The 12,897-nt window shown below is 54.1% G+C and overlaps 4 protein-coding genes across 4 annotated transcripts; 3 read left to right on the top strand and 1 right to left on the bottom strand.

Annotated features, from left to right (window-relative positions):
- Nucleotides 1-2,697: 2,697 nt before the first annotated feature.
- CTAM01_10516 (uncharacterized protein) lies at nucleotides 2,698-3,437 on the top strand (the record flags this gene model as incomplete). Its single annotated transcript, XM_060526531.1, has 2 exons — nucleotides 2,698-2,707; nucleotides 2,797-3,437. 2 exons carry the CDS (start codon nucleotides 2,698-2,700, stop codon nucleotides 3,435-3,437), a joined length of 651 nt encoding a protein of 216 aa, XP_060378779.1.
- Nucleotides 3,438-6,671: 3,234 nt separating this feature from the next.
- Nucleotides 6,672-7,067, bottom strand: CTAM01_10515 (uncharacterized protein; the record flags this gene model as incomplete). The annotated part of the gene is made up of 1 exon (XM_060526530.1): nucleotides 6,672-7,067. The coding sequence occupies one exon, from the start codon at nucleotides 7,065-7,067 to the stop codon at nucleotides 6,672-6,674; it is 396 nt and encodes a 131-aa protein (XP_060378778.1).
- On the top strand, nucleotides 7,044-7,190 carry CTAM01_10514 (uncharacterized protein; the record flags this gene model as incomplete). The annotated part of the gene is made up of 1 exon (XM_060526529.1): nucleotides 7,044-7,190. One exon carries the CDS (start codon nucleotides 7,044-7,046, stop codon nucleotides 7,188-7,190), a length of 147 nt encoding a protein of 48 aa, XP_060378777.1.
- A 2,059-nt stretch (nucleotides 7,191-9,249) lies between these two features.
- CTAM01_10513 (uncharacterized protein) lies at nucleotides 9,250-9,615 on the top strand (the record flags this gene model as incomplete). Its single annotated transcript, XM_060526528.1, has 1 exon — nucleotides 9,250-9,615. A coding segment is annotated over one exon (366 nt), but the record flags the coding sequence as incomplete, so codon positions are not given.
- Between the last annotated feature and the right edge of the window lie 3,282 nt (nucleotides 9,616-12,897).

Here is a 12,897-nt window from a genome sequence, read left to right as displayed (position 1 = left end):
GATTGGGCTGCCAGTCTTACGCCGGCAGGATGGGGACGATCGATGGATTGGGGATGGGTGTTGGCTCATCGGCTTGGCATCGTGGGATGGCGCCCAACGGAGATTTGAGGCCAGCTAGCCCTTCCGCTACTCGTCTACCGGCATACACGCATCGAAAGGTGGTCTCTTGTCCTGCAGAAGGGGAAAGTAGATCGGAGAGAAATGTTGCCTCCTTTGCAGCCCGACGAACAGAGCCGGACACAGACGCTACGCTTGGGCGAGGGAAGAAAAAAGAAGGTTGGGACGAGAAGGATAATGGAGCGGAGACGTGCGACTGCCAGCTCACACACGGAACCCAATCTGACAAGCTCAGCCCTGCAAACCCCACGATCAGGGGTGGCCCCAGATGGCCCAGATATGGCCGAGATGGGGGGGGGGGAGAGCTGAGAACTCAAAGGATGGAAGCGTTTTGGAAGATTCCCCGGTTGTGGTCTGGCATCCCCAGCCTGTTGGGATCTGTGGGCGGGCTATTGATGATAGGGCCGCGGAGAGACATGCACGACGACATGACAGTTACGATAACATCCTTGGAATTTTCAATTTTTCCGTGTTATGGACAGGACCAGGTGCCGGACGCCGTGAAGCAGTGCAGAGTGCGCAGAGTGCAGCTGGAGATGTAGGGCGGCTACAGTGAGTCGAGCGAATGAGTGGTCTGGAAGCTCTGCCCTTCTCTTTTGGTGATTGCTGGTGCGGCGCTTTGCGATCAAGGAGGGAGCATGTTGCGCACAGCTTAGCTCTTTGGAAGGTTTGGATAGGAAGCTCTCTACTCCCTCTGTTCTGAGCATCTGAGTGGTTGGGAACTTGGGGCCGAGGCCGGGAGGAGGGAGTGGACGTGCCGCGTGCCCAGTGGTGCCGGTCAATGTTCGAGTGTACGTACCGATGGTCGACCGCCTCGGGGTTTTACAACTTGATTTTCCCAATTTCTGGCGTGACGTGCCCGCTGGCGTCATAAGGCCTCAATTGCCCAATGGCGCACCCTTGTCTGCCACACGATGGGAAGGAAGGTGCCAGGTGACAGCCGACCACCTCCCCTCCCAAGTCCCAGACCAGAAGACGGAATGGAGGGCGGGAGAACTTCCCATGGCAGGTGCATCTGTGGTACTAAGGAACGGGCAGGAAAGAGGAGGGAGGGGAGCGGAAGGGAAGGGAAAGGAAGGAAGTGATGGGATGTTTTGGATGGGTTGGGTTGAACTTGACACTGGTGCAAAAAGGTTGGAATCGCATGAGGTAGTCCATCTGGAGTTTTGGAATTGGAGTTGTTGCTGCACAGTACCTTGGCTCTAGATACCATTTCACCCAATGAATGATTGTATACAGTATCCATCTGCATGTCAAGCAACACACGTCCAGGCTGTGTTTTGCGTGCGCCTCTCTCTCTCTTCTCGAATATCCGTTCTCTGTTCTTTGGGGTTAATACTTCTCCATACCCGTGCATGCTCACATCCACTCTTGCGTGCCCGTACGTGCGTCCATCTATGTAGCATCTCGGCGCTCCCGTCCCGGATCTACTGTGGGCTTTTACGGAGTGCTGCAGTGTAATTCGTAGCTTCGTCGTCCATGTGCTTGTTATGCGGGTTTGCTTCTCTGGCTTGGTTGTGGCTTAGTACGGATAGCTGAACCCGAGTGGACGGAGTAGTTGAAGGGGGAAGATGGATGCAAGGCAGCCTGGCCTGCGTGGATGTCCCCTTCCCGCTGGGCAGTGGGCGGTTTTGATCTTGGGCTGACACACACCCAACCAACCAAGCTGAGAAGGGTGAGAGGTGGTGCATGATAATACCGCAGCGCAACTCTCTCACAGGCCAATTTCTTGGTGTTTTCCCATTAGTTGGTTTGCAGAAGGAGGGGCAACTGCCAGGCAGGCAGGTAGGTAGGCAGGCCCAATCCAGTCACCCCTCCCCCCTTCTACGGAAGCGACGAGGACCTTGATTCAACCTGCCATCTGCCAACTCCCCGTCCCTTCCCCTTCCCCTTCCTTCCCACCCCCGTGCATACATACATACCTTCCTTGCAGCCGAGCCAGAGAGCCTAGACTCTTCGTTGTTGGTGTGGGATGAGTGTTATATGAATAGCGCATCTCCCGCCCGCCAACACTCCAGACGAAAGGGACTCGTCCTGTTCTTCTCATTCCCACCACAACCACAATCATAACTACAACCCGCCGCCGCCGCTGGCTTACCGACATTTGACACCGCGACACCTTTACTTAGCTCCAACGCCTTCTTCTCTCCCACCCGTTCGTTCGCCACTGGCTCCCTTTTTGTGCCTACCGACATTAGGTAGTGTAGAGGAAAAGGCCAGCCCACCCCGCGCCAGGTGATCAACATCTGATTTTCCCTCACCCGGTCTTTGCGCTCTGCACATCACTTGTGTTGCAAAAAACGGTCGTCTAGCGGATCGCATTCCCGCATATCGCATCTCGCACATCCCTCGGGTCGCAACACGCAACACACGTAACACCTCATCCCATCCTCGGGTCCACGACGCATCCTGCGTCTACCCGCAACTCAAAACCAACCCAAAATAACCAACCTCCAACCAACTTTCCCTCTCGGCATCACGACCCTCGCACCGAAAAAAGTGTAGGCCACCGAAAAGGCGCACAGTCAAGAAACATCTATACGTTCAAAAATCCCCTTGGCACGAATCCAGCCGTCCAAAATGGGTACGAGTAAGCCCCAAAATACCTGACGACAACGTTTGTCGCAACGTTCGCGCCAGGTCTACATAAGCACAAATGACTAACCATGCATCGTACAGCCTCGTCAAAGGAATACTACGAGTATCACCACCATCACCGCCACCACCATCACCACGGCGCAAAGAAGCGCCTCTATCTCGAACCTCCCACCAACGGCGCCGTCACGGTCCGCACAAAGAAGACCACATTCATCCCGGCTCGCGAGCCCACCCCGCCTCCCATCATCGTCAAGCCCGCCCCGCCGCCGCCCGTGATTGTCAAGCCTCCTCCTCCTCCCCCACCGCCTGTCGTTCTACCCCTCCCGCCTCCGCCGCCGCCGCCACCCGTTGTCGTTCCGGAGCCCCTGCCACCCATCGAGGTCATCGCAGTTGACGTCGAGCCTTCGGTGAAGAGCAGCAAGTCGAGCAGGAGCAGCCGGTCGAGGAGCCACAGCCACTCGCGGAGAGGCAGCCGCGACAGGGAGAGGGATATCAGAGAGGTGTACGTTGAGCGGGAGAAGCTCGTGCCCGTCCGGGTGCCCTACCCCGTCCCCGTCCCCGTTGAGCCGCGGTACGAGACGTTCCGCTACGTCGAGGGTAGAAGATACTCGCCGCCCAGGATGCTGCCGCCGCCGCCGCCCCCTGAAGAGGAGAGGATGAGGGTGACCATCTCCGACCGGAGGAGGGAGAGAGAGTACAACGACTACAGCTACAGGCGGTGAAGCCTTGGTCGTTGTGCTTTGACTCGGGCCTTGTTTTCAGGTACTGTGTGTTTGGATTGAATGTTTGGATTGAATGTTTGGAATATTATTTGGGAGGTTATTTGTTTGATTTGATACATGTCTGGCGATGATTTAAGCGGTTTTGATCTCGCGGTGTTACCAGGTTTCTTGATACGATGAGACGGTGCGACGCCGTTGGGATGGAATCTTTTTCATATTTATGACTTGATATCTGGGATTTAGTTTTGGAAAGCGATGACTAGCGAAAGCAGTGCTGGGATATATGTCATGATAGAGAGAAACGTATGATGATATTCTGAAATGACGGCCGCTCTTACAATTGCATATTCCTGTTGCGTCCTCTTGACTAGTTCCTTTGACGCTCTCGAACTGAGGCTAATGTCTACACTTCAAGACTGGCCTTGCATGCGACCAACTCACTCAACCCCTATATGATACGGCGTGTAGAATTCATGGCTCGCACGAAGCTCACTCCGTCTGAGTCACTAGCTACTAAACAGTGTGGGCGAGGCGTCTCTTTGTCATGTTTATCACCCGTGGTCGACACTACTCGTGAGATGTTGATTCTTGTGATTGTGACGATGATTCAAGGTTAGACGTGAGTCGAATTGTACGCTACCGACTGGCTCTGGGAAAGGATGTGTGAAGTCTATGGACTGGGCTTGTACCAAGTGAGCTCTGTCTCAATTTACTGGTTCCCAACAGTTGGGTGAGGTATCTATTCATCCACCGTCAATGCGCTAAGGAGACCAGAGAGCCTGGATCCAGCGACACCCATCGCGTTTGAATCACGGCCAGGATTCAATTTGGAATATAGGACGGACCCATGTTCCCCCATCCGTCTTGGAGCCGCGTGAGATGGATACGGTTTTGCATCCCATCTCAACGACGGAATATCATGTTGGAGAGACTGGTATATCGTGTTGAATTACATTGATCGAGCACAGCGACGGGAGAGGCAGGGCGACCTTTCCGCCTCTACCGCGACGCAGACTTACCGTGTAATTCTTCTCGCTAACGTCAACCTCGCAGGGGATCTGACCGACTACGTATTCAGGACTGTGACGACGCGGCGAGAGAGGTGTGCGACCTGACCATTCGTGCTCTCCTGGACACTACGTGGTGCAGCCCGCGGTACTTCCACCCTTCATCACGGAGTCGAAGCTATCACCACAAGCTGGGAATCATCTAGAACTCGGCAATCCCGTTCTCGGAAAAGCCCGGTCGAACGGATAGGACAAATACTCGGACATTCTCGACGGCGAGCCTCGGGCGTCGCGTAATAAGCCTTGAGAGGTTGGTTCACCGTTCAAGCTCGCATTCGATCCACTATTTCTTTCTCCATCTAGAGGGACCTCCGGGCACTAGGCAGTGGGCAGAATAGAATGAATGAGCTGCGATATATCGAGATGCGACGGTGGACCTGGCATGTGTTGATAGATTGGTTTAGCAGGGTAGATGAGTAAGTCGATTCGACGATACCGATCCGAGAAGAAAGAGAACTCCAATGGCAGGAGCACGTGGTCCAAGAGAGAGCCACACAAAGTATGAATAGATTGCCATACGATATAACAAGGGAGCTTACAATCAATACAAAGACAAACGACTTGGCGCTTGATTGAGACGCGGCCTTGAAAAAATACGAGTCTCAAAAGTCGCGCGATTTGGAGAAAAAGGTGAGGCAAGATGAATGGTGATTTGAGATAATATCGATAGACTATATGCAGTTTAAGAACTCTCAGCAGGGTAAATGAGTAAGACGTTCTTCTTTGGCGTCTCGACGTCTCTCTATCAATTGCGCACTTCCTCTATTTTGAGAAGGTCCCGAAACGCACTGTTTCGAGCATCTACATCAGCTCCTGAGACGACGCCAAACCGCAAGCAGCCGGGCAGCGCCGTCTCTTCGGGCCCGTGAGGTTACATTTCTTCTTCGCCGTGTCACGATTTTGACTGTTTTTTCAGGCCCCGTCCGTGTTGGCAGGGCTGAAGCTATATATAACCGCTTGGCTTTGTTTCTGCGCAAGCGCATCGAAATCTTTCTGAGGCGTTTCCCCCCTTCTCCCCTTCACGGTGCAACACTGCATCGTGCTTGAAGGAGTTTGGTCGTAGTCGCAGACGAGCTGTCAGTGTCTCGCCAATCGATGGGCGGCAATAAACATCAAACTTCGATTGACAGGACCCAGCCCACTGTCTCGGAACCCCAGGAGGGCCAAGAACCTCACGATCGTCTCTGATCGCGTGCTCCCTTGCCAAAACCTTCCCGCAAACCCTGCAGCGAACATGTTCGCGACTCCGATAGAGTGTGAAACCTCGCCGCTCCAGCTCGAGTAAATGATCCCTCCTGGGATAAGAAAGGTTGCCATTTCGAAGGACGGGACGCCTACTTCGGTCATCCTGCAGTGATCGCTGTTCTCCATCGGCCATGGCAGCACATCACGAAGTTTCCAGGCTCGGATCGGCTCGGCCCTGGTCTCCATGTGTTCGTGGACCATGACGCCGCGGGGGTTCGCTTCAAAATTGACTTGGCGTCGCAGTGTCGAACCCGGAGTTCGGCTTGCTTCCTAACTTCAAGTGGAAGTTTCAAGGATGTATTGAAGATGGCCCATTCGTCTGGTCGCGTCAACGCGCAACTACCTCGGGAAACCCGTCAACAGCTAGCCCAACATTCGAGTGCTACAGATCTAATATCCAAACACCAATGCGTTGATCCTAAGGCCTACTGCATGTGACTTGTCAGGCTGAGATCATTGCGATCATGCGCATGCCTTCTATGACGGGTACCCCGTCAGCTTGAGATACCCATAAGTCGCGGGCTGAACTCAATACCAAACGGTCCGTAATGACCCAAGGCGAGGACGTCTCGGACAACGCCGGCCAAGACTGAGACGTGGGGGCTCTCTTCCCCCTCTTTCGCTGCTCAAAAAACGATCTTCACTGTCGAGCAGGCGGAATCGGAGCAGATGAATGAGAACGAATGCGCCCTCCCAAAGAAGAGTGTGGAAATTTCTCGGTGGACGCGGGCTCCGTAGCACTGCAGCGGCGGCCCCGAAGATTACTGCGCAGAAGGCGGAGACCAAAGTGGAACTCGTTGCTTGGTTGACTTGGCCATAGGAGGATCACTTGATCTAGTCTGGGCTGTATATACGACGTAGGCAAGATGTGGTCTTCGATACCTGATATCATTTGACGGCAGTGCGGCAGGGTTTGATTTCCTTACTTGGAGGACCTGTGGAAGTGTGCTGGACGATAGATGCAGATGTCCAAACAGACTGGCGCCGACATCGATAGGAAGCGACGCAGCATTGGACCATCAACCTGCCGTACAATATCGAGGTCACAGGCATCGATCAAAGCTATGCGGACGCAGGTGAGAGCGGGTAGAGCGTCCGGGAGACCGTCGTTGAACGGCACTGGCGCCGATTGATCGGCCCCGTCCCGGAACCTCTTATCCGCGGACTGGACCCGATCCGGAACCCCACGGTCTCCGACCAGACCAACGTGGTGCACCTGGATAAGCAGAAGGTCTGGTTGAGGATCAAGGTGGCCTGGGTTCCCATCATCATCCAGCCGTACCTCGATGGGCTGATGAGCCGGATCTTGAGACGGCATGATCAGATGCGCTTAAGTGACATGGAGGCCATCATCGAACGAGGCATCTCATTCGTAACATGGCGAGACAGGCTAGCTCGTCGCGGTTGTCAGCTGAACATTGTGGATCGCTCCCATGGTTGAAACGGCATGGGGCTCCGCGTCTCATATGGGGGATCGTCTCCCTCTTCCTTTCAAGAGACGATATGGGAAAACGAAAGCTTGCATTGGAGGCCGTTTCCTTGCCGATGAATTCGATCGTGACTCGAGGGGTTCGCCTCGACCATCAAGTTCGGGTTGTTTAGTCGTGTGCATCGAGCGTGGCGAACATCGCTTCGCATGGCGATAGTTGGCATAGTGAGCAAACCGCAATGCACAACGGTGGCTAGCCGGCATGTTCCTGGCGCATTTCGTCTGCGACAAGTGACACTTCGTGACAGCGTCAACGAGTAGGAGAATGGCAGGCTCGGTCTGGGAACGTCCTGCGCCCAATGAAGCCGGCCCATCCATCTCACCGACGGAATCTGGGAGCCGGGGACTGGAGGACCGTCTGATTGCCAGGACCCATCATCTCAACTTCCGCAACGTGTCTGACAGGCTACAGCGGTGGTCCTACGATGTTTGCCTTGAATCGCTCCCTCCTCTTCCGCGAGCGGAAGAGAGAGGAGGAGTGCGCATGAACTGGGATCGACATGCTCACATGAGTTTTCTTCATAGTCGTGCTGTGTGTCTTCGTCTAGTCTAGCTGAAGCGGTCTTGGTGGTGAAGCGAGAAAATCTGCGACGAGAAGCTTTCCCTCCCCCTCAGATTGATGGCGCATCTGAAACATGCCCGCGACGCCGGCTAGACTTCAGGCTGAAGATGGCTGGCGGTCATGGGAGCGACTGATTTGGTGTTTCACCGCACTTTGCGGGACAATACCGAGTCGTCATTGGATGGGATGGCTATAGCCCGAATTGCAGGACGAGGTTGATGAGTTGATCTGCTGCACAGCTGACGGAATTCCGACCTTCCTTCTAGCGGACTTCGTCCCAAGTTTATTCGACCCCGGGAGGTTGAGGGGTCGGGATGTCAACCGAATCCGTATTGCTTTTGGTAGAGTAATCCTGGCTTGGTTCACAGAGCAGTTGCTTGAAATTTGTCGTCTAAAGATATCGAAAGGCAATGATTCCCTCTTGACGATACACAGGAGTTTTCCCGTTTTCATACTGGGCTGTCGACTGAAGATAATGTTAGAAACTCTTCTTGTAGACTGGGGATCGAGTTGATGGAGTTGATGGAAACCTACCGAGGTAGGGGTCAGGAATTGCTTCAGTACGCACTATAGGCCCGGCCGACGTAGCTGTGCGGCCCCATCACATACATCTGCAGAGCAAGCACCTGTGAGCTGATTGGCTTGTCCCAGGTATAGGCAGTATTGGTCAATCATGCCTGTCTGAAGCCACCAGGCTTGATCCAGGGGCGAGGATGTCCAAAGCCAATTTAATATGACTTATCAGAAAGTCAGAACTTTGAAGCAGAGAAGCTTACCTTCCACGGGTCCACTGGAGACCCAAAGACGCCATCTTCTTGTTGAAATCGTGGAGGTTTACAAGGCCCAAGGAAATTCAAATGTTCTTGGTGCGAACAGAGAACAGCTTGTGTGCCAAAAGTCCCACGTAGGCTGAGGTCATCAAACACAAGGCTGCGAATGGCACGCTAAGATTTCGGACGAAGGGCCTCGTTGAGCTTGGTGATTGCAGCTGATGAAGGATTATAGTGGTCTCGCACTCTCTCGGTCACTAGAACCTCTCCATTTCCAAATCATCTTCTGTCATTACGGTACTTGGCGTAGTCTGAGGCTTCAAAGCCCTCGCATGCAGCTGGCTGTTTGTCATATGAACGAAACAATCGCTTGTTGTGTTCTGCAGCAACGGACGACCATGACAAAAAGCGAGCTGCAGCTGGTGAGGTGCAGTAGCGGGCAGCTTCATCAGCGGAACTGGAGCTTCCCGATGCTTGGCCAAGCCGCCTTGAACATGGGCTGCAATGCAGATCTGAACCGCACAATGGTTGGTCTAGAGCTGCCGTCTGGCGTGGTATCAAGATGACCCCGTATGCTGGGACAAAGTAGCATATTGTGTTTGACGCTCTGGCTGCTCCCTAGGACTGTGTGCAGTGAATTCAAGACCAGCATCGTAATTCCTGACGGCATTCCGCCTGGGTCGCATATGGGACGAGGGGCTATTCCAGTTTGCAATGCAACGAGCTCCCAAGTTCCCACCTGTCTTTCTCAGGGTCCAAGTCCTCTTGCCCTCCCGCCACGCTTGATTGGCTGGCTCTGTCGATCCTAACGCTTGGCTTCCGAGGCGGCTGGCACAGGCCACCAATTGTCTCTCCCATTCAGAGCGGCTTCTGGCTCATGAGTTCGTGCAGGCGTCTCGAGGCGTTCGCGAGTGCAAGCCAGGCACGTCAGGACAAGCGCAATGCATGCTCCTTTTCCTGGTGTTGTCTCGTCGTACTAGACATGGATCTCGTGGCGATTCATACTTCACGGGATTGTAGTGTGGGATCTCATTGCGCGCCTTGAGCTCCTGGGCTTTCGCGCCTGTGGTTCGAATGTGCTCATGGAAATGGATTAAGATTGCTGGATCCACCAGCCATCAGGATCCAGAAACAACGGCCGCTGAGGCGCTGAGGAAAAAAGCGACGCTGGAGAGGGGGTTTCCTGGTACTCGCATCTGGTTCGCGCCCACAGCACCAGTCGGGAATAGCTGCACTGCCGCCAGAGGGTTTTCGTAGGCCATACTCCGTACTCCGTAGTCTACACCGCTGCAGCGGTTTAAATTGGCATCGACTTCTGATGCCTCTGATCACAACCTGCCTGGTCTCTCCAAGGGCCCGCTTTCTTCACTGCCGTCTGTTGCATGTTCCATCCCACTCCGAGCTCTCTCGTTGGCTGATTGAAGGCCGTAATGTCGACTTTATCAACACGACCGGGGACGATTCTCCGGATCTGGAAAAGAACTGACGGTCTGCGCCCGCGAGCCTTAGGGGCCTGAAGAGAATTATCTTGCCATTTTGATTCGGAATGCCGGTTCTAAGTGGGTCTGTCGATTCGCCGTATTTGCCCCTCGAGTACCGGCTTGTTTGCCCCTACGGATGGACATCGAGCCTGTTCAGATCGAAGGAAATTGCCGACCTGACCGATTGCTCTACGGCCCCCTTCTGATCCACTGGCCTTTCAGTGCCATCGGTGGAAGTAGAAGCTGCAGCAAAGACACCGCTTTTCTCACGTAAATCTGGACTGCCCAACTTACTCACTCTGTGTAGGCTGGGAAGCTCTCAGTTGCCAATGTGCCAATCATGTCAGTGGCTTCTTTAAAAAGTGCCTGCACACGAGGATCAGTAGCCGCTTGTTCCGCAGTTCAACGGCGTCTCAACTTTGGGAACTTCCAAAGCCTAGACTGTTCCATGAGATGTAATTGAAAGGTGCTGATGAGAGGCTCGAGCGATTGCCCAGTTGCGTTGTGTGACCTCATGACTTGGTTAGGAACTGCTCCCGAGTCATCGAAGGCATGGTGAGTGCTGGAGTGAGCGGTCTTTGACTGCATAGTCCCGTGTTTTCTCAGGCGCTCGGGTTCGGACTTGCGCAACAGTCTAGGATCACTTCGAACTCCCAAGAGTGCAATTGGCGACAAAACTGGAAGAGATTGGAGATTGAAGGGGCTCGACGAGTTTCCTGTCTTGTAACACGAGACCACGGATGCTTCCGAGAAGTGAATATCCCGCGAGTATTCCTAGAAATCTAGCCCGTCGATTCGAGGGATCTTGGGTTGACAACAGTCCTTCCAGGTTATTCGCGTCGAAGTTGAGGCAACGCCCTAGAGCTATGCCGTGATGACTGCCGCAAGTGACGGCTGAGCAGAAGACGGTGCAGCATGTGTCCGGTCATAGTTAACCCAACCCAAGGTGCCTGCCAGTACGAAGTACGGGCGCCTTGGCTCTCGGCTCAGTGTGCGAATTCCACGATTCCTGCTGGCGGAGGATGTGCCTGTAGTCTGTTCCTGCAGAAGCGGTACTACCTCCTGCATGACACATAAACGTGCTAGACCGAGTCTGGCCAGATACCTAACAAGACTAGCCACTCTATTTTGTATTGTAGGATTCCACAGGCCTAGGCCAAGGGGGGCAAAGCCAGATCACGGCGAAAGCCCAGTGCCACATTCCCAGTGGGTGGACAGCGCGCGACGTGGCAGACAGTGTCTGAAGCAACAGCAGAAGGACAAAATCCAGCCGATAGCTGCTCGCGCATGAAGCCGCTGTGGGGTTTGTCATTCCCATAAAGGCGTGACACGTCGAGTGAATGCTGTGGACGCGCCGCGAATAGCATCTCAAATGTGACAGCAAACGGGGGACGTGGATAGCATTTGCTGGACGACCGTGACTGGCGAGGATCCCAGTTTCGAATGGATCCCATTTCAAGTGCCCATAGGTACGTTCTCTTTTTCTCTGTATTGACGTGACGGGCATTCGATCCTGGCTGGTCCAGACTCAGAACACCGCTTGGGCCACTTTCCCGTCCCTAGCCCTGGTCTTGGAAGTGGAAGTGCTGTTTTTGAAGTGGAGGCATCAAATGTCTGGGACTTGAGGACCTCAAAGAGGGACGAAAACCAGGAAGACGAAGAACGCAGGGGTATGATTGGAGCAAACTGAGCAGAGACCCCTGGCCCTGAGATTAATTAAGGCCTTGGGTCGTGGCGTTAGGAATCTGGGGTGTGTGAAAGTGGCCCACAGCGCTACGGCACCCGTGCCATGCATGCATGGATGTGGTGGAGGAAGCATGTCCGTAGGAGAACTGGAGATGTTTTGATCGTGTACTTTGTAGGGGACAGCTTGATTCCTAGTCGTTGAACAGTATGACTCGTGAGTGAGTGTCGTTGGCCAGCTCGAAGACTCAAGTCTCTTCAAGTGCCGAGAAGGAGCATCGGTGCACGGTGTGGAAGATGTAGAGATGTCTGAAGGAGGATGGAGCCGGATGACAAGGCGACTCGAACCTTGCGATGCTGATGAAGCTTGGGAAGAGCTGCTGTGGGTGACGACGGCGGGGAAGCGCAAAGAGCCAAATGCCACCAGCCAATTGGCGTGTGTGCTCCGTACTGATCTGTAATACGTAGATTTGTTTGTCGTACGCGGACTCGTGACTGACATGTTTCAAGAAAGCCGGTGTTTCGGGAGAGAGGCAAGATGACCTGTGGCCACTCGCCAGCGGTGCGGGACATTCGGGACATTACGCAACGACAATATGTTGCTGATATTGGCTGCTGAGTGTCTGGCAGGTTATTGGATGAATTTGAGGGTTGTGTAGTGTCGTGAAGGGCGAGGTACTTTCCGGAGCCGAGCGGTCAAGACCACGGTCTGGGTTGGTCCATACGTCAAAGGTTAATGGGAGTCGGAGAGTTCCAGCCCTCTTTGATACATGAAGCTTGAGTAACCAGTGACATCTGGTCGTGACCGACCTGTTCTCCATAGATAGACAGATACCGTGGACCGTAGTTGTGGAAAGGCCGTCGGGGTAGGAAGAGATTAACGAGTCGGGATCGAGAACCAAAACTTGAGATTGGCATAGCAAGTCTCTAAGGGCGCGGGGCGGACGTGTGGGATGGAGTCTGAGGATGCCTTGGGGCCAAATCTCGCCAGCTCAACATGCCGCTGCTGCTGCTGCACACGTGGCTGACGTGGGAAACCGTGAGTGCCCGTGTTGGTAAGGTTCCTACGGCACCTAGTGGTGCCGGTTTGCTGGTTCAGTCGGCCTGGACGAAGGGAGTGAAACCAAAAATAAAGAGGCAGGGAATCAGACGTGGTCGGAGAT

This window comes from Colletotrichum tamarilloi (genome assembly GCF_030869305.1).
Source record: "Colletotrichum tamarilloi strain Tom-12 chromosome Unknown Scaffold_49.1, whole genome shotgun sequence".
Lineage (NCBI taxonomy): Eukaryota > Fungi > Ascomycota > Sordariomycetes > Glomerellales > Glomerellaceae > Colletotrichum > Colletotrichum tamarilloi.
The sequence above is the reverse complement of the archived record's forward strand: the minus strand, read 5'-3'. Positions and strand labels throughout refer to the sequence as shown.